This window comes from Rhinatrema bivittatum, chromosome 3 (assembly GCF_901001135.1).
Source record: "Rhinatrema bivittatum chromosome 3, aRhiBiv1.1, whole genome shotgun sequence".
Classification (NCBI taxonomy): Eukaryota; Metazoa; Chordata; class Amphibia; order Gymnophiona; family Rhinatrematidae; genus Rhinatrema; species Rhinatrema bivittatum.
Genome location: NC_042617.1, coordinates 199,763,461 through 199,791,095, shown reverse-complemented (window position 1 = coordinate 199,791,095; position 27,635 = coordinate 199,763,461). Strand labels below are relative to the sequence as shown.

Below are 27,635 nucleotides of genomic sequence, written 5' to 3'. Positions count from 1 at the left end.
CCAATGATAGGTATGTTGTGGATCATACTACTCTTGATTTCATTTGTCTTTATGCAAGATTGAAATAATGTTTTTTGTTTGCATTTCTGTAAAAGGGATGTTTTGTTTAAAAGGTCAAAAGGTTTGGATTTCTCCTGACATATCTAGAGTAATGCAAGAACGTAGAAATTTGTAGCCATGAAAGCTGCGGCTTTAGCTTTAGGAGCTTCTCGTAAGTTATCCTTGTAAATGTGTGATAACCCTTGAGTCTTCTAGATATATGTCTTTTTTGATCCTATTCAGTTAAAGAGCTTTCTGGAAGCCAGGCATGAAATTTTAGTACCTCCCATTTCTGCAAATGTGAATATTTCTTGATGGGAGTATTGTTTGCTATGATTTTTCCATCCTTAAGAAATTTGCATATGATTAGCCTTTCCCTAAGGCTTTTTCCTGTTGCCTCTCTTATCTATTGGGGTCTAATTTTGGCAACTTGTACTAATATATAATTTCCTCATTGTTTTTTTCCTTTTTGGATTATTGTATATTATTGCCTATTTTTCTTTTTCAAATAAAAGTTAAAAAAAATTGGGGTTGGGGGAGGGGGGGGGGGGGTTTGTACAATCCACACATACTTTTTTTACCCACTGACTTTCCACCAGTTCTCAAAAGGAAATTTGCGTGTTAACCTTCCCTTTGAAAACTGTCTTGGGAAAAAGTACTGGCAGAAATCTGCACCTGATTTCTCTGGGGATATTTTTTCCTTTCAAGGTGCCAATCCTCCCCCCCCACAATATGTCTAACCTTACTGTTGGTCTTCAAAGTCCAAATGGGGCAAGGAGTGCCAGCACCGTTTTGTTGTACAACAAAATGGTTCCAGCCTCAGGGCCAGCTACACCATTTTGAAATACGAATGTGACAGAGCAGGAGCAACCGGAGATCCCTCCCTTCCTTATTTGGACTTTAAGACCAGCAGTGGGGTAAGACACACCCAGTAAAGTGGGGCTGAAATAAATTTTTGAGGTGCCTTTTTTTTTTGGCAGAGGTTAATTTCATTTTGGCTTTTTTCTCATATTATTTCATTTCAAATAAATAAAACAAGCCAAAAATGAAATGAAAAAATAAAAGCACATAGATTTTAAATGTAATCTACGCATGTTTCTCTTTTCTGACATACCCACGGCCCCTGAGCCCGCCTACTTTTCACTCTGGTAAAAGTGCACATATTGTTAATTCCCACATGTACATTTACACAGATAAGAGCAGGGCAATTTTAGATAGCCACTTACCTGGATAAATCAGTACTTACCTGAGTAAACAGACTCTGAAAATTTCCCTTCCCACAAATTATTTCAAAAATATTTTTCTTATGTCTTTAAGGCATTCATTTTCTGTTTCACTACACAATGCTGGCACCTGCCATATTAAATCACAAAAAATCCCAGTAGCATGGATCTCATGCAAATCCAATATATAAAAATCTTGCTACAGTGATAAACAAGGGATGGTTTTTATAGAGTGACCATCATATAGTGCTTAAGGCTTTCCAAATCAGATCTGCCCTAACTTGCACTGGGACTTTGTAATCATCAGTCACTCTGTGCGTGGTTTATGAATGCTTATAATTAGAGCTATATATGTTCATACAGATGCTTGTTGCTGCAAGCTATCTCCACACTTATCTGCAGTAAGTTCACTGTATTGGCGAGCCTCTTAGTGGTAGATCATGGTCCTACATTGCAATGTTTCGGAGTGGTTAATCTCCTTCTTCAGGGAATAGAATCACTTGTTTGGACCGTTCTCAACTTTGTTTAGTCAGTATAATCCTGCGTGCCAGTCGCTGAAGTCAGAGTTCCTTCAGCGATGAAAAGTTAAGGTGCTGAGAGCTACCGGTTGCTTTAAGGTGCCGCAATACTGACCTCGTTTATCACTGTAGCAAGATTTTTATATATTGGCACCTGCCATATAGCAGGAATGAATCATTGCAGCTAGGTGAACTTCCAATAGTCCATGATGCAGCTTTTAATAAGCCAATTTAACAAAACAGGAATGTACAGTTTTAACAGGTTTAAAAAAACCAAAAACTGTCAATATGGAAAAAAAAGTTAGGATTTGCAGCAGACCAGCAATGCTCTAAGCAGATTACATGAACAAGGTTTTTCTTTCATTAACTAAGTTCTTTACTGACTGAGTGGCTGAAAGGATTATTATTTGCATCTCACCAGCCAAACAAGATGCTTGGATGAAAAACCTCAAAGTGACATATTCTGTTTTAGTACATTCTAGCCTGTATTTATGTGGCAAAGTTGTTACATTTCATATGACTGATATTAGGAAAATCATTGCAAAAGAAATGATTAACTGGAAAGAAGAAATTGCAGGGCTGTAAGATGTTCCTACATGTCATCCAGTGCTCCTTCCGCTTCAGTGCTTACAGTCAGTAACTTTTTTTTTCCCTAAACATGTGCCATCAGGGGCAGTAACTTCGCAAGTCCATCCCTGTCCCTTGTAATGTTTTATTTTCCAATACAAAAAAAAGAAAGTTGATCACTTTTTTTTTTTGTAGGAATGATATAAATACGGCAAAGGAATAATAATGTGCCTATGTGTAACTTACAAACTGTCTGGATTTGTTACATAACAAGTGATTTGCTTACATTAATTTATCTGGTCTAACAAAGGATGTCCCTCAAACTTGCATGTGGTTAATTTCCATACTACTACACTTCTCAAAGCTAAAGAAAAAATACACACAATATAGTACTATAAAAAGAAATGTACTGTATTTGTTGTTTCAAAAGTATTTCTTCACTATCTTCTGTAATTAGTCTATCCTGAAATCTCTGCCTCTTCTCCTCTCAAGCTCCAGAACAACTGGATCCATGCGGAGTTTTGTCCCGGCCTCTGATACATCTACTGGAAAGAATATTCTCTGCAGTCTGGTGGAGAACCTGAGGGTGTAACTTGTATCTAATTCAGTTGGCTGGTATAGACCAGACCCAAACTGAAAACCAGAGTGGAGCTACAGCTAGGCAGTTATGTGCCAGTATTACAGCTGGTGAGTGTGGTATGCTGAAATAACACATCTAGGCTCAGGCCTGGAAAAGCAGTGCACCATAAATCTGACAAGTGACAAGGGAGAGTGAATGATGTGCAAGATCAGAGGAAGACCACAGTACTTGGCCAGAATCTCGGTGAGACTACCAGCAGTCAGAGGTGTACATGGGCAAAAACAATATAAATATTACCAAATCCTTTTGTCCACCTCAGAGCTCTCAAAAGTCAGCAGAGGGACCAGTCTGTCCTATTAATTCTATATACTTTCTAGACTTTGCTACCATACTTTGTAGGTGTATTCAAGATCTAGATCTTAGGCTGGTGATGCTTCAAGAATATAACTGCAGTGGTTTTATAAATACTAAAGTTACTGGGTTCAGTAATGGTGCTGCCCTGTGGTCTCATATTTGGAAGTGGTAAGTTAACAGCCAGCTTATTAGAACTATAAACTAATCCGGACCACTCTGAAACAGAATTATGCCACTAGCCCAAGCCCTGTCACCCTAGAAGACAGCGTCTGAACTGAGTCTAGTTCTGTTACCCTCAGTACTGGAAAAACTACTGGCCCCAGGAAATGAGGGTGTACACCTCATCCTCTGACTAAAGAAAAAACAACAGGAACAAACTGAAGTATGGCCATCTGTTTTCAGCAGGATTATTAAAAAAGACTTAATGCATCCCAAAATCTGTCATTTTCACATGTATCATGTTTTTCAGCCTGGAACAAGAAGAGTCCACATCAACTGGATATCTTTAGAATATTTAATTTATTTCAGAACAATGATTTATTTTAAGTATAATAAATTTTGCCTTAGTCCAAGGTTACAGAAGTCCTGCAAAATGTCCTCATATGTAGAGTAGCAAAGAAGCCAACCTTTTTTTTTTTTCACCAAAAGGTTATCTTTAGCAATATTTTGTAAGCTTTTTTAAAGCACAGTCCTTTCAAACCCAAACCCATTCACTGCATCCTTTCCCCACATCTCACAAGTGCAAACATTCCAGAGCAGCCCCGGTAGTGATATTTAAGAAACAGTTTGAATTTCATGTCTACCAAGTATAATCATAAAAAAATTGGCCTTGGTCTTTGGAAAAACTGCTTATAAAGCACATGTTGCACCACAGTGCTGGAATTTAGAGATCTTAAAAAAAGAAACAAACAAAAAAACAATCACTGTATAAAAACCTGTCCATGTTTCACCCTGAAAAAAAAAAAATCATAAAAAGCAGTCACCTGGTGTTGCTCTTTGCTAAGAAATCTACAATAGACCTTTCTGAGCAAATGTGATGGAAAAATAAAAGTGTATCTTTCCTCCTCCAGTGTTCTCCAGCTGATGCTTCTTAACTGATGCTTCTTAACTGAGGCAGGAAGTGCAGCATTTTATCACAGCATCCCTTTTGGGGGTAGGAAGAGTGGGGGGAAAGAAAAATTAAAGTCAGGGGACTTTAAAATAACATTTTTCTATCAATAATTAAAACAAAAAACCAGCTACTGTGGAAGCACCTGTGCTGTTTTTAATAAGAAAGACCTGGGACTGAAATCCATGTTTTCTTTAAATTCTGTTTACCTATATGACTAAATGAGTGCCTTGGAGTCTTTATAAGAGCTGTCCTCTCCTCACTGGTCTTTTATGATTCTCCACTCCCAGCATAACTCCATTATTTTTTTTTTCTATATTCAAGTCAAACACACAGGGCTGAAGCGAGGGGAAAAGGGGAGAGGAAAGAAAAAAAAAAAGAAAGCAGAATCCCCTAAACTAATAACATTTATTAACTTGCACAGTACACTGCCGTGCTGCTATTGCAGTCACAGGCGCCAGAATGTCAGCAGGATGGCTCAGTATGCATTAGCTTAGTATTCCAATCAGCTCTGGCAGCAGATTTTTGTGGCAGCTTTTTTTTTTTTTTTTTTTTTTTTTTTACCAATTGACTGGCACGCCTGGTATTATTCGATACTCTTTAAAATATTCTTATTCTATGCCTGCTGATCCCTGATTGCAACTTCAAGTGAAAGACATGGATTTAACCAAACACCAGGATGAAGAAGAGCAGTAGCTCAGAGGAGGCAAAAACAGTGATGATGCAAGTAGTCCCCTTAGATTGCACAAGCTAGAACTTTTACCGAGGTGTGATTTTTTATACTACTCAGTACTATTACTGGCAAATATAAGAGTTGAAAAGATTAGAATCTTAGCAAAAGTGCCTTTTATCCTGTTATTTACATTTAAAAAAAACACTACTTGCTGGAAAGTGACTTACATTACAATGAAACTTCTACATTTCTGATTACAGACACTATTGCTACAGGGCACATTAATACATAGGTACTTTCCAAACCTGTTTCCAGGCACCTCCCCCCTTGGTTGAAAGGAAAATTATTTGCAAGGGAAGACAAACAAATGCAAATTTTCATATCTGCTCATCACAGTTTTTTTTTTACAGCCTTAATTGCCTTAGCAAGAATAACTATACCAGGCAAATACTCCTTTAAAGAGCGTCACAACTGATTTCTTTATCCAGTACAATGTACTGTTGCATCACATCCCCCAAAGAACTGAATAGAAAGAAAGAAAATCCTGTTTCAAGCCTAATGACAGGGGAGATTGGAGATAATTTTTCTGTTAGTTGCATAAACATTGCTATTATGTAAAGGACATCACTTCCTAGTACAATAAATCTTCGTAAAACAAAAACTACTAGATCTATGGATTACAGACAGAGTTCTTGGTTATATGTTTCTGTGGATAAACTGAAGGAAGTTTTATCTGTGTTTCATTTCTAGAACTCAACTCCCTCTCCAAAACAAACAAAATGCCCAGAAATAAATAAGCACAATCGACAGCAATTAAGGCAGTATCGAAGCACGTCCAGGCAAGACGCCTGTACAGAAAAAGAAAGGAAGGTTAGCATTTTCACGCCATCCCCAACCCACTCCACAAACTGGATACAAGCATGGAAATTTCTGCAGATCTACCAGTGTCTATACGAGTGGTGTGAGCAAGAATTGGTTAGTGGCAGGAAAGTTCATGTGGAAACAGAGAACCAGAAGTCTAGCATGGGAAGCACGTAAAAGAAAAGATACAACTTATTTTGAAATTATAAGAGCATAGGTGCACTGGCTCTTGTGTATAAACTATTGCAGCAAAATAAAGGGGAAAAAGGATGGAGAAAAGGTAGATAGCTAAAACAAAAAATTACAGCCTCAGACCAAAACCTGGGTGTCTTACTTATAAGTTGTCAAAAGTCTGTTAAAATTTGTCTAGCACTGCCACTTTCAGGCCTATGCAATATCGGCACATGTAAAACGGGAGATCTTGATTAAGCGCCCGCTCTCCTAACATGCTCCAATCAAACAATTTAATATTTAATTAGCTGCCATGCTGAAAAGGAGGAGATAGGGGAAATTGTGCATCCCTAGCACCTCCTCAGCATCAGGTGCCCAGGAAAGGTGGCTGTCAGTACGGGTTAGGAAACAGACGGCCATTACAAGCATCCGTTTTCTCCCGCTACAAGCACAATATACACACCCACAATATACATGGCCTGGACCGTGTATATTGTGGGTGTATATAGGGCACCCAGAAATATTTTTCTTAAATATATATATATATATATATATATATATATATATATATATATATATATATATATGTATTTTTTTTTTTTTTAAACAGATTCCACTTTCTATACTACAATACTAGTAGGAGGGATCACAGAAAGCAGGAATTTGGGGTTTTTACAAAGATCCTTTGAGCGTTGCAGACCTTTATGCCAGCCCGGGGCTGGCGTAAAGTTTGCCGCTTTGCAAGGTGCATTGGCCGCGCAGGAAATTTTTTGCATCATGGGGATTAGCTAATAGCCTCATCTACTTTACACGTGATGAGCGCTATTAGCTACAAGCTCGATTGGACCCATGTTTTGGACTCGCTAATCCCTATTCTGCATTGAGGGTTATGGAAGTGCATCCAAAACTTGCGTCCAATCGTGTGTTGAGCCGTACGCTGGCCGCTGTACGCGGTATTGCATCGGCCTGTTTGTAAGTAAAGTACGATTGTCTTAGTGGAAAGTTCTACCCCTCTCCCATCCAATCTATTTTTATAGACTGCGCCACAAAACACAGACAATTCTTACAGCTTTACTCAAATTAGATAAATTGGTCCCTGTCTTCAATTAAAACACACCTATTAAATACACCCCTGAGCCTTTAAATCTTTTCCCCGATTTGCCGCAAGCTGTTATTTGTCTTCTCTGTCTTGACTAGATTGCAAGCCTCACAGAGCAGGGACTGTCTTTTATGTATCTCTGACCAGTGCTGCCTATATCATGTAGTGCTATAGAAATCTGTTGTCGTAAAAGTAGTGGTGATTATGTTTTTATTCCTCCTAGTTACATTATCCATCCAATTCTTTCATAGACATGTTTTTCAAATCCAATACAAAACCACTTAGGTTTTGGGGATCCAATTTATACATATTTATTTCCCCTAATCTTTTCCCAATTTATAGCCATGATACTCTCCTTCACTAACAAGACTGCGTTTTTAATGATGTATTATCTTATGTTATCAGGTTAAATGATGGTACTGTATTAAAGTCTTTGCAGAGCCAATTTTTAGACAATTTTCTAATGAGCTTATGATATTTGTGTTTCATGTTTTAAGTGAGTCCCTGGCATGTTTTTTATCAGTTGATTACAATTTTACATTTTAGCTTTCTATGGATGTTAAACCGTTAACCGCTTAGAAATGCTAATAGGCAGCATAAAAATGTTTGAAATAAAAAAAAAAAAAAAAAAAGAACATATTGCTTGAGCAATAAAGGTGGGGAGACCTAGGAGGTAGGAAAAAAATAAGCAAGAAAGCTTGGCAGTCTCAGAACTCAGTGAAACATTCTACCATTAAATCCTCCCTTCCCCAGAACAACAAAGGTATCACAATAAGTTTTGACAAAGATGAGGAAAGACATTTTGCCACATTGTCTGGACAGTTCTGTGGGAGACAGTACTGCTTTAAAGAAGAGATAGCAGCACTCACCTTGCATAGGGAATGTATGACAGACTATACCTGAAAAAGAAATAAAAAAAACAAAACAAAATCTTATTTTTCATGTTTTAAAATTACAGTACATCTATGGCTGGCCAGAATCAAGAAACATACAGTAAACCTTTACACTGTGAACGCGTACTTTTAATTTCTTCATATCATATCCACATGAAGCAGCTCAATGGAGACTGAGTGAGAGTGTGAGTGTTCTACCTGCACTGCCAAAAGAGTCTCCTCTGCTTTATTTCTTCCTCATTTTAGTTTGCTACATAGCAAATAGCTACTAATGCATTTAAATAACACTAAAATATGCTACATACATAGAGGGTTAATACTCAAATGGTTTTGACAGCTAAGTTCGGAACTTAACCAGACAAACCACAGGTTATTCCCATGCTCTCACCACCTCTCAGCTATTTGGATAAGTAGTCAGCTGGATAAAACTTAGCCAGATAAGTTGAAGGCATTCTGGGGGTGGAGGGGAGGATAAGTTATTTGGCTAAGTCTGGCCACGGCAAAAAACAGTCCTAAAGTTGGCTGGATAAGTTTATCTGGCTAACTAGGCCTTTATCCAGCAGAGCACCTAATTGGCAGTGCTCCACTGAATATCCCAGACAAATTATCTGGCTAACTTCAGCCACATATCTGGATAACTTGTCCACTCCCCATACTGCTGATTATTGGGCTCATAGATATTCATCTCTCACTGGAGAAACTTGCATTTCACAAGTCCCTTTTTTTTTTTCTTTTTTCAAACATGTTTTAGTTGGTTGATGTGTGCTAAATTTTATTGAGGTTCTAGAGGAGTGGGATATAATGATGAATATCAACATTAGCTATAATATAGGATTGTAAAGCAAAAGCTTCCTTTGTGTTATTTCATTGTCCTCATCAGAAATCCCTTTACTATACCTTAGCACCCTACACTTTTACTGTTTCCACACATCTTTCGTCTGGCACTTAATACGCATTCATTCAACTCCCTACTCATCACATTCAAACTAGGAGATTTTAACTGTGAATTCCCATTAATCTTTGCCTGACTAATTTTTTTTTTATAAATATCTTTTTATTTTAAGGCAATATATGATTCTCAACAGCAGGGTATTTTATATTATAAAAAATCAAAAGCATATGATGAATAGCTCATAAAATATATAATTTTAAATTTAAAATAAACTAAAATATAATTTAAAAAAATATGAAGGTTAATACTACATATAAATGAAACTCAGATCTGAATTATATGAGAGAGCATCTCCATGACCAATAAACCCCTTGTATAGTCTCATACATATCCCTCCAACTTATCCTTAAGAACAAAAGATATCCTTTCCATAAGCACAATTTCAGCTACAAAATATCTTCAATGATTAAGACATGGAATGGATTTCCAGAAATATGCAATGATGATGCATGAAGTTTATAATAAGTAATTTAATTTCCTGTTCCAATCATGAGACCCCTATCTCCCAAATGTAAAGAAGCTGTTAATTCCAAAGTGAAGCTGGTAATAGCCTGTATACATTCCCATCACATATGTAACATAGGAAGCCAAAAGCCCACATCCCCTCCAACAAAGTGGACTAGCTGGGTTTCTGCACCCTAAATACAATACTTTGCAATTTTTAGCATTAAATCTTAGCTGCCAGACCTTAGACCATTTCTCAAGCTTCACTAGATCCTGCCTCATGTTTTCCACTCCTTCCTGGCTGTCTACCCTATTATAAATTTTGGTATCATCGTCAAAAAGATAAATATATTTTATGGTACGTGGGTTATACAATACTATCATAGATCTATGCACAACCATATATGTGGGTATAAGCCACTGCGCATAGTTTGAAAGGTATCCTCAGTTTAACTGGATACAACAGCAATAGGCCCATCCAACACCACTAAAATTGCAAATATCAAAACAAATCTTTCTAGCGATGTGGCATACAATATGTTATCAAGTGAAGTCTTGAGTATGGGAACAGTCAAACCAATCTGTAATCTGTTAGACTGAATTTAAAAAAAAAACCAGCATTGTATTCCTCCTTTAAGAACCACCCTCTTCATAACAAGTGCATTTATGTTTCTTTAAGAAATAAGATATTTCACGTGCCCTAGTTGGCAGTTAATGCTCTGCTCTGCAGTCTTTTCATCCAGCTGACATTGCATATCTCAATCACAGATCAACCAGAACTGGCCTTCACTGAGCTACAGCACTCAGAGCCTTCATTCGTCTCTGTTGCATCCTCTGCAGCATCCTCTGCCAGACCAGGAAGCAGAGTCCTGGCCCTGAACTTGCTAGCTAATTACTATTATACTGATGATGTGTTTCTCTGATTTAATGACAGCAGTCATGTTATCAATCTAAAAAGGTTTACTGTTTATCTCTAGATATCAATATTAAAAAGTCCTGAACCAATTTAAAAGAGAAAGCTTATGCTATGCAAATGGTTTTGTTGTATCTAGTTTCTGTTAAATCATTTATAATTTCATGAGAACCTCTGACAGAATAACCCTCATTAATATTCTATCAATTGATGATGAAAACTGCATTTATACACTGGAAATAAAATCAGAATCTCCATTTTTTTCCTAGCAGAAATCTCTACATAGTAGAATCATGCTGATCTACTGAGTTTGAGTTGCATTTTAAGCATATGAAGACATTTTTGTTTCCCTTATCTCTAATCCACATAGATTGATTTTCTGAAACAAACAAAAAAAAATTTAAAGCAGTTTTAAAATACTCTATTATTAGGTATGATATGGCTAAACTAATTAGAAATAGTGCCTGGTATCTTGAATGAGTAACCTGTAACTATAAATGTTCCCTATGTAACCAAAGTTTTTCTTTATACCCTATGCCTGAGTAATCAAACTCTCCCATGACTCCTATCTTGGTGTTACTTTTATAGTATTAACCACTGTAATCTACAATGTTTTACCAAATCTGTAAATCCAACACTGGAACTTGTTTTGAACTTTTCAGTTAGAAAAGCCTTTAATAAACAAACAATGATGAAAATAAGCTGATTAGAAAGTAAGCACTTAAACTCCAAATTAAAACTTTGCTTTCTATTGTGGGCACTTTATAGATCTGTGTTAGCAGACTATCTCCCACTAAGGTCACTCTCCAGATCCTCTGATTGGATGTATTAACAATGTCATTAGCCCACACTTCTCTCAAAGACAAAGTCAATCAGCTGAACTGAATTAGCTATATAAGATAAATATACATATAACAAAATTCTAAGCAAAACTAACAATAGTTTCTAAGTGTCTTTGGGTGAGCATTCCTTACATTTCTTCTTTCATTGTTCTCTGCCATTTCAGTTTTATCTCAGTCCTTTCAAACTTCCAATATGCCCTGAACTGGATCTAGGGCAAATGACACCCTGGGCGAAAGCAGCCCCCCCCCCCCCCCACCCCACACACACACATACACCTGATAGTGCACCCCCCCTACCATATACCAACCTCCACCCCTCTTCCCAGTGTCAGCCAGATAAGTCTATTAAAAAAATGCTACTTAGCCAGATAAGTCTTAAAATGTGCCACAGGGATCGGGGTCCTTGGACTGGTTCTTTTCAACATTTTTGTGAGCAACACAATGGAAGGGTTGTTGGGAAAGGTTTATCTTTTTGCTGATGATACCAAAATCTGTAACAGGGTAGACAGCCAGGAAAGAGTGCAAAATATGAGGAGGGATCTGGCGAAGCTCGAGGAATGGCCTAAGGTCTGGCAGCTAAGATTTAATGCTAAAATATGCAGAGTAATGCAATTAGGATGCATAAACCAAAAGAAAATGAACAGTAGTGGAGGTGAAATTCTTCTAAGCTCTAGAAAAGCAGGATTTGCGGGTAATTGTATCTGATGATTTTAAGGTGACCAAACAGGTGGATAAAGTGATGGTAAAAGCCAGAAAAATGTTTGGCTCACCAGGGGATCTATACAGGGATAATATATCACTTGGAATACTGTGTACAATTCTGGAGACCGCACCTTCAAAAGGATAAAAAAAAAAGAATGGAGTTGGTCCTGAGGTTGGCTAATGAAATGGTCATTGGTCTTCGTTCTAAACCATATGGAGACAGAAAGATCTAAACATGTATACCCTAGAGGAAAGGCAAGATAGGGGAGATATAATAAAGACGTTCAAATATCTCAAAGGTTTCCATGCACAGGTAGTGAGCCTTTTTCAATGGAAAATGAGGGGTCATGAGATGAGGTCGAAAGGGGGTAGACTCAGAATTAATCTTAGGAAATATTTCTTTACAGAGAGGATGGTGAATGTGTGGAACAGCCTCCCAGTGTAAGTGGTGAAGACAAAAACAGTATCTGAATTTTAAAAAACATGAGATAAATACTGGGAATCTCTAAGGAAGTGATGAGAATTATAATTCTAAATTAATTGGACGGGTGAGCAGACTGGCTGGGCCATACGGTCTTTTTCTGCTATCATATTTCTATGTGATGTATCTGGCTATCTTAACGTAGCTGGATAAGAAGCTTCTTAAGATTTATCCAGCTATTTTACTTAGCTGGATAAGTCTGAATAATGATACTTAGACAAGTATTGCTTTTCAGACTTATCCAGCTAAGTAGTGGCAAAGCCCCTACTTAACCAGATAAATTTAAATTTGCACGAATATGTACTCAAATTTTATAACCTGAGCATATCGTTTGCGCGCAGATTATAAAGTTTGCACACATCCATCTACATGAGTACATGTGCATGTGTGTGCAGCTTTGAAAGCTATCCTCTTCAAGTCTATTTTTCAAGCCATTGAAAAAGAAAATCCAAACTGTTTTCTTATTCCACATCAGAAAAAGAACTGCTGTCAGCAGTGCATGGGCCGTGTTAAATGATGGGTGAGTTGTCAAAATATATAGATCTTCCCAAAATCCGTGTGAGTCAGGATATCCTCACAGCATGTGAGAAGTCATGTTCACCAGAGCTCTATGCAATGTGGTAGGGGATCCAATCCATTCTAATTTTATAAGCTCTTCATTGTGAACTCTTGGGAGCAAAAGGCTAATATCTCCTTACACTCCCTTTCACATTTCTAGATCTACTTCTCCCTCACTGGATTTCAAGTTGTCAAATCCCTTTAGTGTTTCAGTCAAGATGGAATAACACCATGAGGAAAATAAACCCAGGCTGTTTATACAATTATGTGCATATGGAGGATACTGAATGACTCCTTCATTTTCCTGTTATTCTTATAAGGCAGACTCTTAACTGTAGACATCAGCAGAATTCTGACTGAGGGAATGAGAATTTGCTCTGAAGGATAAAGAAAGGCACCTTTTTGTTATATGTTTACAATATACCTGAATTTGGTCCAACAATTCACTGCTGCTCCTTTGGGCTTCCAGCTTACCTCACAATTAGCCTTTGGTGATAAGAGGCCACAAGCATTCATTCACAACTATCTGAGATCTTCCTCTCTCCATTTTTAATCCAATTTCCTCCCTTCTCACACACAGGCCGATACAGTAAAAATCGCCGGAGAGTGCCCGCTCTCTCGGAGCGCGCACAGGCCATTCTCCTGTGTGCGTGATTCAGTAAATAAAATTATTCAAATTAGGGTCCGCAGTAAAAAGAGGCGCTAGGGACACTAGCATGTCCCTAGCGCCTCTTTTTGAACAGGAGCAGCGGCTGTCAGCGGACGCTCAATTTTGCCGGCGTCGGTTCTCAAACCCGCTGACAGCCACGCGTTCGGAAACCGGATGCCGGCAAAATTGAGCATCCGGTTTTTAACCCGTGTGCTGATTTTAAATTTTTATTTTTTTTTAATTATTTTTTACTTTTGGGACTCCAACAATATCACCATGATATTAAGTCGGAGGGTGCACAGAAAAGCAGTTTTTACTGCTTTTCTGTACACTTTCCCGGTGCCGAGAGAAATTAACGCCTACCTTTGGGTAGGCGCTAATTTCTGAAAGTAAAATGTACGGCTTGGCTGCACATTTTACTTTCTGTATCACGCGGGAATAACTAATAGGGCCATCAACATGCATTTGCATGTTGCAGGCGCTATTAGTTTCGGGGGAGTTGGATGCGCGTTTTCGACACGCTATTATCCCTTACTGAATAAGGGGTAAAGCTAGCGCGTTGAAAACGCGCGTCCAAACGCGGGTTAATAGTGTGCTCTGCCGGAGCGCACTGTACTGTATCGGCCTGTTTGTCATTACAGAAACAGTCCCCAGCCAGATCACACACCACAGTTCCCTCTGCAACCCCGTAGGCTTGTACCCTGAATGAAGGTTTAATTACTTTTCACCTCCCTCCACTCCATGCAATGTCAACATTGCCTCCAAAATACCTTATGGAATTCTACCAATACTTTGAACAAAACAGATACCCTTCTATTTAAAATGTTTCTTCTATAAGAGGGAAGTCGGTAGAACAAGGTGAATTTATGTAATTACAGCACCAAGGCCAATATCCCAAGACAGAATTTCAGATCAAAAACAAAAACACATATTCAGGACTTACCAGGTCATTGCCACAAACTGTAGTATGCAGAAAAGAATGGCCAATCCTTTCTTGCCCCACTGAAATTATCCCAAAGGCAATCAATTACTCCAATTTTTAACATATTAGTTCTGCTTAAAATAGCACCTTTTAAAATGCAGTTACAAATTTTCATAAAATCAACAAAAACATTCATTTTCTATCTGGCTTTTTCTTCCACCCAGAAGAGAAGCAGGCATTTGAGGTTTTAGGAGAAACACCTTCTAGAAAGCCACTTCAACAATTATAATGCTAGTTGATTTCATGTCGTGTGATTCTGATGTATTTATAGCTTAAGTATAAACACAAGAACAATTCTAGACCCCAGGGATGGAGACAAAGTGAAAAAACACAGAGGGCATAGTCAAATAAAAGCTGAATGCTTTTACTCTAAGAAAATGAATCACTAGAAAATAGGATAGACACCTCAAACATGATTTAAAAAAATGGAGGAATGGAAAGGAGGAACAGGCAAACTGAGAAATTACTACTTACCTGATAATTTCCTTAGATCAGAGAGATGAATTCAGGACCAGTGAGTTATGCACCCCTACCAGTAGATGGAAACTATGGACAGACTAGCCAAAAACTTCATTAATAACAGAAAACCATTTCAGTACTCAGCCAACAGGAAACACTGAGCTCAGACAAGGAATGCATTAACACTATCTTAGGGACTGGAATAATACTTACCAGTAAACTCCTGGAACATGCAGCCAAGCAAGAAGACTATAACACAATCATTTGGCAGCCAAGGGTGGGAAGCTAAATTCATCTGTCTGGTATAAAGAAAAGGAAATTATTAGGTATATAGTAATTTCTCATTTCCTAGTGCCCAGACAGATGAATTCAGGACCACTGGGATGTACCCAAGCTACTCCCAAGTAGGGCAGGAGGCTATCTGCTGTCCTGTCAAAACCACATGTACAAAGGCTGCATCCCGGGCCTGCACATCCAGATGATAATACCTGGAAAAAGTGTGTAAGGAGAACCAGATCGCAGCTCGGCAAATGTCGATGGGAGACAATCTAGCTTCCACCCATGACACTGCCTGAGCCCTAGTGGACTGAGCCCTAACCTAAGTAACTGATTTTCAGCATCTACATACATGGCCGTGACTACCTCCTTAATCCAGTGAGCTAATGTAGCCTGCGAAGCCGGCTTGACCTATTTACTTCCACTGTGAAAGGCAAACAGGTGATCCATATTACGGAAAGGTTTAGAAACATCCAGATACCTCATGACATGTCTCTTGACATCCAAGGATCACAACAGGCAATATTCCTCTGCATCTCTTTCCCTATCCAGAGATGGCAGGGAAATGGACTAATTCAAGTGAAAATCTGAGACCACTTTTTATTTATTTATTTGTTGAGTTTTATATACCGTCATTCGGTAGAGCCATCACAACGGTTTACAAAAGCATACATTTTTCTTAGCAGTTGTGTAACAGAAAAGCAATGTGAACTTTATACATTTTCTTAGCAGTTGTGCAACAGTAAAAACAATTTGAACAATATCAGAAATAAGCATATCAAGTCCAGAGAGCATTATTAGGTTGGATGAGGAGGGTATGCAGGTTCAGGGTGAAGAGAATGCATTAAGAGGTTTACAACTGAGAGTTCAGTTGAGAGTTGGGATGATCAGACGTCTGAAGGTCAATGTAGAATTTGCGGAACATTAGTGTTTTTAGGTCTTTTTTGAATGTTTTTAGGTCGTGTTGGGTTCTCAGGAATTTAGGTAGGGTGTTCCAAAGTTTAGGTGAGGCAACTGAAAAGGCTCTTTCTCTTGTGGTTGCCAGATGCGCATCTTTGATAGGGGGAATGTTTAGGTAACCTGAGTTATTAGAGCGTAGGTTTCTTGGAGGATTTTGAGGAATTATGTTTAGGGTGTTAAGACCTTGATGATCATTTTTTGCAAAAAGGAAGGAACACTACGCAGCTGTATCACCCCTGTAGTCACTTAAAGGAATGGTTCCCGGCAAGACCAGGCCTGCAGCTCAGATATTCGAAGTGCAGAACAAATCGCCATAAGGAACACTGTTTTCAAGGTCAGTAACCGCAAGGAAAGGTTAGCAATAGTCAAAACACAGGGCCCGCCAAGAAATCCAAGACCAGATTAAGACTCTACAAGGATACTGTTAATCACTTGGGGGGATGAAGATGTTTCACTCCTTTCAAGAAACGGGCCACATCTGGATGAGTTGATAAGGATTCACTATTCACCTGACCCCTGAAACAAGCAAGAGCCGCTACTCTGTACCTTCAAGGAATTAAGGGCCAACCCTTTATTCAATCCCTGTAAAACCTGTAAATGGGATCTTAACTGAATGAGGAAGCACCCCTCGATCTCCAAACCAAGTCTCAAACACTCACCAAACCCAAACATATCCTAAGAAATTGGAGAACTTTCTTGCTTGTAGCAGGGTGGCAATCACTGCAGTACAATATCCATGCTTCAGCAAGCGAGCCCTCTCAAGGGCCATACCGTAAGACAAAACCAAGTTGGATTTTTGTGAAGAACAGATCCCTGCCACAACAGATTCCTGTGCGCCGGAAATCAGAGGGGGGAGTCTACCAGGAGCCGTTGCAGATCCACATATCATGGTCTCCTGGGCCAATCTAGTGCCACCTAAAGCATCATCCCTCTGTGACCCTCAACCCTATGAACTATTTTGCCCAACATGGGCCATAGAGGAAACGCATACAGCAGCTTGTCCTCCATAAGAGCATGGATACCCAAGGACTTCGCATCTCTCCTGTGACTGAAGAATTGAGGAACTTTCGCATTGCGAGAAGTCACCAGAAGGTCTAGAAATGGAATGTCGACCCATATTTTATTGAGACGTGGGCACTGGGATCACAGCCCTCAGACTGAGGAGCCTTGACAATGTACATTCCACTGTCTGCTTCTTCTGTGGAGAGTGGCAGGGAGACACCAGGAATACGTCCTGAGGAACACTAAGAAACTCCAGCACATATCCTTCTCGTATCACCTCCAGGACCAATTGATCCAATGTGATTTCGATCTACCTCTGATAAAAGAGAGACAGGCGCCCCCTTATCTCCTATTCCCAGGGGTGGGTCAGCAAACCTTCATTGGGAGGCTCAGGAGGTTCCACTACCTGAACCCACACCCTGCATAGGATGTCTTGGACAAAAGGACTGAGACCTAACGAAAGGTTGAGTCCCCTGAAAGTTCACTCCTCTGTAGGATCGAAAATGCTTGGAATACCTGGTACAACCCCTCATGCCAAAGGAGCACGGCATCTGCTTATTTTCTGGTAACCGAGGAACTGGGAATTCACCCCGCTTACTGGCCAGTTTCTCAACTCGCTCCCAAACAAGAGTGAGCCTTTAAACGGCAATTTCGTAAGACTAGCCTTGGAAGTCACATCGGCTGAAAAATTTCTCAGCCATAGCTGACACCTGGCTGCTATTACCAAAGCCACCCCTCTGGCTGAGATGCGGACTAAATCGCAGCCTGCAGCTGCTGGCTCATAACTGCCCTGGATTTCACTCCAGAGTCATCAACCTCCTGAGAGAGAAGTAAACAAGAACAAGTCACCATGGAACAACAAGAAGCCATCTGCAAGGTCATTGCCACTGCTTCAATTTTGAATGGTCTCCCTAACAGGGAAAAATCAAGAGGCTTTAAGCAAAGAAACTAAAATGGGATTTTTCTTTGACTCAGACATGGAATCTGCCCCAGATACTCCCAGCATCTTCAACGTCTGGGAAATCAGAGCCGGTAGCTCATCTCTATGAAAGAACTGCAACATAGTCAGTCCTATATGGTTCCAGTCCCAGAGGAATTTCACCATACTCCAGAGAGTCAAGATCGGCCTCATCATCAGTTCCATCCAGATTCCTATTGGGGAGGACCTGCTGCTAATCTAGGTGTACTTCGGCACTTAACAGTAGTACCAGGCAAGTGAGAGTTCACCACCTGACACTGACAGGATTGGACGGGGCAGAGGACTGCAGCTGAAGAAGACTGCAATCCTTGAAAAAAATTCTACCCAAGAAAAGGCAGAAGGATCCATGCCAAAACCAGAAGGCACCTGTGTAGTACCCACTGAGCTACCTTCCCCACCGACGAACCAGTTAAGGGAGTTCCAAGGTCAGGCGCCCCTCCTGATATGCCCTTACCCAGGCCATCATCAGGTTGGAAAGAACCAGGCTTAGTAAATTCAGAGGAAGATAATTCTCCCTGAGCCTCTAAGCAGCACTGGCACAAGATAGAGGGTACTCCAAGCTGAGATGCACGAATATGACAGGCAGCACAGAGAGAAAGGCACTTAGGTTTCTTAGTCTGTCAGTATGCTTAGCAGATAATTGACGGTGTGTGCCCAGCTGAATTCACACTGTAAATATTTAGGCACACAAAATTTGGGCACCGCAAAACTAGGCACACTTCCACCGCTCCAAACATAAGCACACAACCAATGTGTCCCAGACTGTGCGCACAACTTGGGACACACAACCACACACACACAGATGCAACAACAGTCCTGAAGAGGGCAGCCTAATGTGCAGAAAAAAGCGTGCGAAAACGCTGCCACAGCCCACAGAAAAAAGTCACCAGGATGCCCAAGTCCCTTAACTTCCCTTGGGAGCAGGAACAAATGTCAGAACAGAGCGCCGAACACAAAGACCAGAGGAAGGTGAAGGCCTTACAAACAACCCTTCTACTCTGTCTTTCTCCTATTTTTTTTTTTAAACCTTACCTGAGCTCAGCCTTTCCTGGATGAGGGGAGAGAGAGCATATACCATTACCACCATGCTCGGCTTCCTGCACCCGCTGCTTTTCAGATGTTTTAAACAACTAAGTCCACACCAGCTGAGAAAACCAGCTACCGGACTAAGGCACTCATCTGAGTGATCATGGAAATCACCTCAGGAATTCTCAATTGGGGGAGGGACCATTTGGTATCACCGCAGGAGAGCAGGGCAAAAATAAATCTCCTTTTATTTCTCCTTCTAAAATTTGAAGCAATCCACATAGGGAGATGCACCTCCACCATCTGCTGGAGACAAGAGAATACTGGCAGGCTGATGTCATTGCCGAACTATATATACTATGACATCAGTTTTCTCCATCTCCATCTGCTGGTAGAGATGCATAACCCACTGGTCCCGAATTCATCTGTCTGGGTGCTAGGAAAAGATAGCTTACAAGCACCAGGAGTCTTTCCTACTCAACAGATACAGAATTTTCAAACAGAATATGTTCTCTTGTGGTTTCTTAACATTTTCATAGCAACACATTGTTTACATTAATAATGCAGTGTAAAGAAAAGAAAATAGGGAAATATTTAAAAAGTGCTCAAAAATCATAATGGTTATTCTGCAGAAGTCCATTTAGCATGTGTGTGTGTGTGTCTAGGCCATAAAGAATGGTACTGAATAATGGTCTCCTTCCATCTTTCAGAGCTGGAAAGGGGCCCTGGTGCCACCCGGGTATGCACCTCAAATGACAGAAAAGGGGAAAAGAAAGGAAGACTTAAAAAGTAGCCCACCTTTTATGGGCTAGGTTAAACAGTTGCAGATGCTGCCTCTGCTGACTGTTGCTGTACATCCTTCAGGGGAAATAAAAATTGGTGGAAAAATTAAAGATAAAAAAAGGTCACTGAAAGGTGCTATATTTTCAAAATTTAGTTTTAAATTCTATTTTTATTTCTCAGAAAAGGTCTGTAGTGCTACAAGAGAGTAACTGACGTCCCCAGTTAAAGATGTTTAACAAAAATATATTTTGGCCAAGTTAATGTGTTTTAATATTGAAGATATGGAAATAAAGGTCAAACAAAAAATAACTTATTACTGAACTAATCTAGGGCTAGATATACTAAAATGTGTTACCCACTTTGTGGTTATGGGAAAAAAATGCTTAGTACACAGGCCCCTTAATATATTTCTTGACTAGCTTTCAGGAATTTCATTCCTTTCATCAGATCAAAACAAAATAAGCAGGTAAAAGCACAGGAGGCTGTTGGAATAAACAAAAGACTCTCAAACAATAACAAAAATCAGTGAATTAACATGATGAAATATGATTTCTTGCTAATATCTGTTTAGAATCTGTTGCTAATGTTTTTATTAACAATAAGAATATTGCTTTCAAATTCTTTTAGTCTGCACTGACTTATTAAATTATTTCTTTTCTTGCTTATATCTATTTAGAATCTCTTCCTAGATTTTTATTAGTTTGCTGAGATTTAAAAGGACCTTGAATCTAAGAGAATTATTTATTCTCTCTCCCTACACCCCACTCATCCAACACTGGGGGCTACTCTTCCTAAATAAATCTTACAAGATCATAGAACTAATATTGTACACTCAAAGTTAAAATACAAATGTATTGTATAGCTGGATTAATCATAATAATAAACTTGATCCTCAGAGACACATCCTAAGGCATACCATCTGGAGGTTTAAGGCTGTCCAATTTGCCTTCAGCTGTTTGCAATAAAAAATAGGAGCAGACTCATCTGAAAAAGAACTTGTCTAGGTTTAAAAAACCCTCCCCTATCGTACTGCATCCGGAACATCTGCCCCAATTCCAAAAGATTAGGAAGCCCGGGAATAAATGGATTACTGTGGGTTCTGGTATGATTAGAACTGTGGACCAAAAACACCCACTCTCCCCAACTGTGCAGCATTCAGGATATCTGCCCCCACTCCCATAGAGAAGTCGGAAACCTAGGAATAAAAGGATTACCAGTGGACTCTGGAAGAGTAAGACCTGCTACAAAGACAACCACTCTCCCCAACAATACCCTTACAAAATGCTTTTTCTGCACTGAAAAATGAATATGTTCCAGCAATGGATTATGAAGTGGCATGAGAGGAAAGAAGACATGCAATGCACACAAACACCATAACACTATCACATGTTGTAATAGAAGGCTCCTTATGCTGGGAGACTGTCATTAGATGCATTAATGTAGGAACTCAATTTGAGGGGGGACACAATAGATAAATGCCTTCCAGGATCCTCAGCTACTAGAAATGCAAACTAGACAGTCAAAGCAATTAAAGAAGAAAGGAAGGTCTATGAAACTGATGTTATCCATCCGGGGACCAATGACACCGTTAGAAACAGCATCCAAGCAGTACAGAGAGATTTCCAGACTCTGTGGAAGCAGACTGGGCATATAGCAAAGATGATTGCTTTTTCAGGATGTGTTACCTATTCACAGAAAGGGAAAGGAAGACTAACCCATCCAGACAACTTTAATATGTGGCTCCAAACTTAGTGTAAGGAAGAAGGTTTTAGATATATTGGGGCTGAGGCCATTTATGGAACAGTAAAATTATATATGTTAAAGATGGTCTATTCGTGGCAGGAAAAAATATTAAGCGAGAAATTCAGATCATATTTATTTATTTATTTATTTTTAGATTTTTATATACCGGTGTTCCTATATGAAATAAAGATCACATCGGTTCCTATATGAAATAAAGATCACATATATCATTAGGCATTTCAGTTAGAGGATGCGGGTGGCCAAAGGAAATTGGAATGTCACCCCTGACAAATACAGGGCATGAGTGGAGAAACTAACAAAAATAATCAGCCTAAGAGTCCACTTTTTTCACAAAACGATGACAGGAAAGAAAAGCAAGTTGAGTGAAAAGCTTTAAGAACAAATGCTTGTAGTCTGAACAACAAAATTCTAGACCTGCAGGCCCTGATAATGGGCAATGGACTTGGGATATTGTCCCATTGAAGCCTCTTGTGATAGACTGAGTGATAGCACAGCTCCTTCCAGCTTGAGAACAGGTTACTTTTGTGACTGCGACAGCAATCACAGGGAGAAGTAGCTGCCAAGTCATGACTAAGACCTAGATGGACGGCATGTATGAAGAATTCAGAAAAAGCTGAAGAAAGTGTACCTGCAGCAACAGCAAGGAGATCCAAAGCCTCCACAGACAGCGGAGCTGCACCTGCGTTTGGTGTTCTGTCATTTGTTGGAGCACATGATTATATGAACACCACCACTCCTGATGTTGAGTAAATTGTTACTGAAATCTCCTTGATCAGGAAGAATGTTAGGACAAGGAGTGGGCTTATGACTGTATTAGGGCAAAGAATCACAGGGAATCAAAGTAAGGAGCCTCTCTCTTTGATTTCATTAAAGATAGGGAGCAGGTTTTCCAAGAGAGAGATTTGAGCTCCTAAGCTGGGAAGCAGTCAATCCAGTAATGGTGAACCAAGAACTGTAGACCTGGGCAAACGAGTATCTGTTACAACAGACAAGCGAGACTGTACTGCCACATTACTGTCAGCCCGATCCAGTAAAGTCCGTGGGAGAGCGGACGAACGCCCGCTCTCCCGGCGCGCGCACCGGCCCCTCGCCGGTGCACGCGATCCAGTATTTAAATGAGGCGACGCGGTGCAAACGAGGAAAAGGAGGCGCTAGGGACACTAGCGCGTCCCTAGCGCCTCCTTTTGGCCTGGAGCGGCGGCTGTCAGCGGGTTTGACAGCCGACGCTGGTTCTCGAGCCCGCTGACAGCCACGGGCTCGGAAACCGGACGCCGGCAAAATTGAGCGTCCGGTTTTCGGCCCGACAGCCGCGGGCCGAATTCAAAATTTTTTTTTTTTTTTTTTTACTTTTCTTTACTTTTGGGGACCTCCGACTTAATATCGCTATGATATTAAGTCGGAGGGTGCACAGAAAAGCAGTTTTTACTGCTTTTCTGTGCACTTCCCTGGCGCCGGAAGAAATTAGCGCCGACCTTTGGGCGGCGCTAATTTCTTAGAGTAAAATGTGCGGCTTGGCTGCACATTTTACTTACTGGATCGCTCGGGAATACCTAATAGGGCCATCAACATGCATTTGCATGTTGAGGGCGCTATTAGGTGCCGCGGGTGGGCCGCGTGTTTTCCTCCCCTTACTGAATAAGGGGTAAGGGAAAACACGCGTCCAGAGCAGGGTGACAGTGCGCTCCGACGGAGCACACTTTACTGGATCAACCTGTGAGTGATAGTATTTCTAGCCAGAAATAGTTGTAGTATATGCATACCTGAAATTTTCTTAAAAAGAAAAAAAAATTGGATTATTTTCCTGAGCTGAAAGAGCAATTACGAATAAATATTGATATTCTGGGAATAGGAACTATTCGGGAGTACTTGTGTTTATATGGAAGAATTTTTTTTCTGAATTATATATTAAAAATTATTTCTTTTCATTTGATATGTAAATGTTAATTTTTCTTATTTGTATTTTAAAAATTTAGACTCTTTGCTGCACTAGTCCATCACCCTTATGGTGGTAACACTTGTATTATTAAATTCAACTAGAAGGATTGTGTTATTCTTTTTTGTAATCCCTTACTTTTGAGAGAGCCGTGTCTGGTATAAACTGAATATAGAACCATGACAAGGAGAAACTCCCTGTTACAGAATACCTCAATAGGTAGGGCTAGGTTACAATGCAATTTATTTTATTTAATTTATAAGCCACTGATACAGTAATAGTAGTAAACATACAAAATGCAACACCAGTAAAAAAATTAAACAAAGATTAATAAAAACAAAAGCAGAGACATGGAGTGGAGGAGTAGCCTAGTGGTTAGAGCAGTGGGCTATGAACCAGGAGATCAGGGTTCGCTCGTTGTGACCTTGGGCAAGTCACTTTACCCTCCATTGCCTCAGGTACAAACTTAGATTGCAAACCCTCTGGGGATAGGGAAATACCTACAGTACCTGAATGTAATCCACTTTGAAGCGCTGAAAAAAGTGTGAAAAGTGGAATATAAATCTAAATATTCAAACTGCAGTTGTCTCAAATTTGATAACACTAACTCAAAAAGTTGAAGAAAAGAAGTGGGCCTTGAGCAGCTTTCTAAAATCGAAGAAAATCAGATTCTACTCTGTTCTTCAGCTATACTAAACATCCATGATGAGCAATCTTGAGAGAAGGAATTTCTAGTAACATGTTTGTTACAAGGACAGAGAGGATGACTAATTGAATAATGGTGTACTGCTGCTTGGATACTTGGCAGAGCACGACTATGAAGAGCCTTGAACACAAAAGCAAGAATTTAAAATCTTACCCTCCACAAAGCAGGGAGCCAATGCAAGCTAGACAAAACAGGCGTTATATGCTCCAGTAGTGGGGAGCTGACGATTAGTCACACAGCAGAGTTTTGAATTAACAAGTAAAACCTTTAGATGAGCATCAGGAAGACCTAAATAAAGCACACTACATTAGTCAAGAGAAGACAGAATAAAAGATTAACAGTTTGAAAATCCATATAGGAGAGAAATGGTTTGCGTGAATGCAGGAGACACAGCTTAGAGTACGAGGTTGAACTAATGAATTGATGAGGATGCAAGGAGAAAGAGGAATTGACAACTCCTCCTCCCAGGTCAGAAGCATGGGTCCTAATACGGATAGAACAATCTTCAGAAATGAAATGAGATACACTTTGCACACAAGGGTTCTGAGAAAGCAACACTATTTCCATCTAACCAACGTTCAGTGCCAATTTATTGATGGACAACCAGTACTTGATCTGAGAAAGACAGGTAGTTTCTGATATGCAAGATCAATTGGGGGAAAAAAATCTGTATATTAACCCTGCACAGTATAAAGAATTATCCATTTGAGACAGAACTGAAACCAGGGGAGGCAAACAGATATTAAAGAGAGTTGCTGAGTGCACTGAAACTTGGGGCACATTGATATCCAGTGAGTGCAGAGCCGAAGAAGAGTCACCTATGGTGATTCTAAAGGAACGATTAGATGGGAAAAAAAAAAGCAAACCAAGAGAACCAGTAGAATAGAGTGGTCAAGAGTGTCAAAAGCCTAATATGATAATAAATCTGATTAGACATAAATCTTAACAGAAATGTTGTGCCATTATCAAAGCCTTGAAGGGTAGTCTAAGCCACATCTAGAAGGTTAAAATCTTCCACCTCCCTTTTCACTCCTGTCGTGTTCTACCAGATCTCTGTCCAGTTCCTGTGCCCGACTTGAAAGTCTGCCAATGTGGATGCAAGCATAATCGCCAAGGGTGCCCATGGTGCTACCTCCTCTCTCCCTGCATGTCAGTTGCCCTTTTTTTTTTTTTTACACACATAAAAGAGCTACTTCTCCCCCTTTGTTGCCACCCCTATCCTTCCTGAGCATAGTATAGCTGAACCATGTCTCCATGATAGCAGCAATATCTAGATCTCTCTCTGCCATTAGGTCCTGCAGATCTGGAATGTGATTGCCTAGACTATGAGCATTTGTGGGTAGTGGCAAGGGCTTTCACTACTGTTGTGCACAACTGTGCAAGGTCAGGGGGTTGACTCCCCCCCCATCGTGTGCTTTTTCTACCTCCTCCATGTACTTTTTTTTTTACTGCAGTGCCATCACCTACCACTGCTCTTGACAGAAGGCTGTGGAAAAATATCTAAACCAGAAACAAGAAGTAGAAGTTTGAGACACAAATACAACAGTAAATCCCCTGCACTGGCTAGAAAGTTTGGGAAAACAGATGGTATTGTAAAAAAAAAAATAATAATAATAATGCCTCCAGGTTGTCAGAAGCACTGTTCAGCAAAGCTAAGTCCAAGGAGAGTATGGATTATGAAATAACTTTCAAAAAGCTAAAGGGAAGTGAAAGATTCTGGAGGTTACTACCAGAAAGAGGCTCCATTTGCATTAAATGGGAAATTGTCACATGACAGTCTGGGGTCAATAGAACCACCTTCAGCGCCGATATTGTACAAGTATGTTTTGTGTTTGCATGATTTTTTTTGCACTCTGGTTTGGAGGATACGGTGGGGGTATTTTTTGTATACCTCTGGTATTTTTGGAAAAAAAAAAGTTCAAAAAATAAAAATGTAATTTTAAAAAAAGCAGTTAGCTTAAAATTATTTGGATAAAGATATAGTTCTACAGATGGAAATGCACCATTTAAAAGTTAAGAAAATACAAGAGTCAGTATTTCTTACCCATAGTGCAGCACACAGAGTACACACCATACAGATCTTAAAGAAAAATAGAAGAAAAAAAAGCAATAAATTTTCTGTAACTACAGAGAGTAGAAATGTATGCACATGGAAACTGAGTACTTTGCAGCATTTTCAAATTACGTCTGACAAACAGGTACAAATAAACCCTGTATCTATTAAGATTGTAACTCTCGCCCCTTTTTTCCTAGGAGCATCCATTTTAACAAAAGTGTCAGATTTTCTTTCTCCATGCCGGAATCTATTGATTCACACAGGTTATATCGTCAAAAATGTGATCATAAATAAATGAGGCTATGTGATATATTTTGTGACCTTTTCCTCACTATGGTGTTGATGAACTAATGAGAGAGAAATAGAGCACATTATTAACCCTTTTAGCACAAAAAAAGACCTGTGTTATTTTTCTCCATTGGTACATCACCCTTAAAAGGTTGGTTGCAGGAATGAAAGGGAATACCAGGAAAGCAGCTTCAATTACTTCCTATCTGGAGCTATTTGGATACTGCAGCAGTAATGCAGCAAGTATCTACAACTGAAGCGCTCAAAAAAAGAAAAAAAAAACAAAACAAAACACAAAACCCAAAGGATTAGGTTTTTGAGAGTTTTTTCCCAAAATCAAAATTTCAAGAGTTCATATAAAGCAGAGTTGCTTACCTATAACAGTTGTTTTCCCAAGGACAGCTGAACATCATTCCTCACACATGGGTGGCATCAGCAAGGAAAACTTATGTCAAAGTTTCTAGAACTTTGACTGAGCCTATCTGAGCATGCCCAGCATGCATTATACTACCACTCATCCACGCAGGGTCCCCTCAGTCTTATAAAAAAAATAAATTGTGGCATGAAGAATGAAAATAAGAACTTACGAAGTGGAAACCTAACTCTGTAGGGTGGTGAGTGGGTTTCGTGAGGACTAACATCCTGCTGTTCTCAGAGAATACTTGTTACAGGTAAGCAACTCTGCTTTCTCCGAGGACAAGCAGGATGGCAGTCCTCCTACTTTTGTGAATCCCTGGCTACAGGTTGCCCCCAAACATAAAAGGGGACCAACAAAACACTAAATTGCCAATGGA

The 27,635-nt window shown here is 39.7% G+C and overlaps 1 protein-coding gene across 1 annotated transcript in view; it reads right to left on the bottom strand.

Annotated features, from left to right (window-relative positions):
• Window positions 1-3,781: 3,781 nt before the first annotated feature.
• SFT2D1 (SFT2 domain containing 1) overlaps window positions 3,782-27,635 on the bottom strand; it is a 64,546-nt gene continuing 40,692 nt past the window's right edge. Inside the window, exons 5-8 of the mRNA XM_029594113.1 lie at window positions 26,542-26,577; window positions 14,571-14,629; window positions 8,063-8,092; window positions 3,782-4,425 (exon numbers count right to left, since the gene is read on the bottom strand). Coding sequence (XP_029449973.1) covers window positions 4,386-4,425; window positions 8,063-8,092; window positions 14,571-14,629; window positions 26,542-26,577 — 165 coding nt within the window. The 3' untranslated portion in view covers window positions 3,782-4,385. The remainder of the gene's footprint in view (window positions 4,426-8,062; window positions 8,093-14,570; window positions 14,630-26,541; window positions 26,578-27,635) is intronic.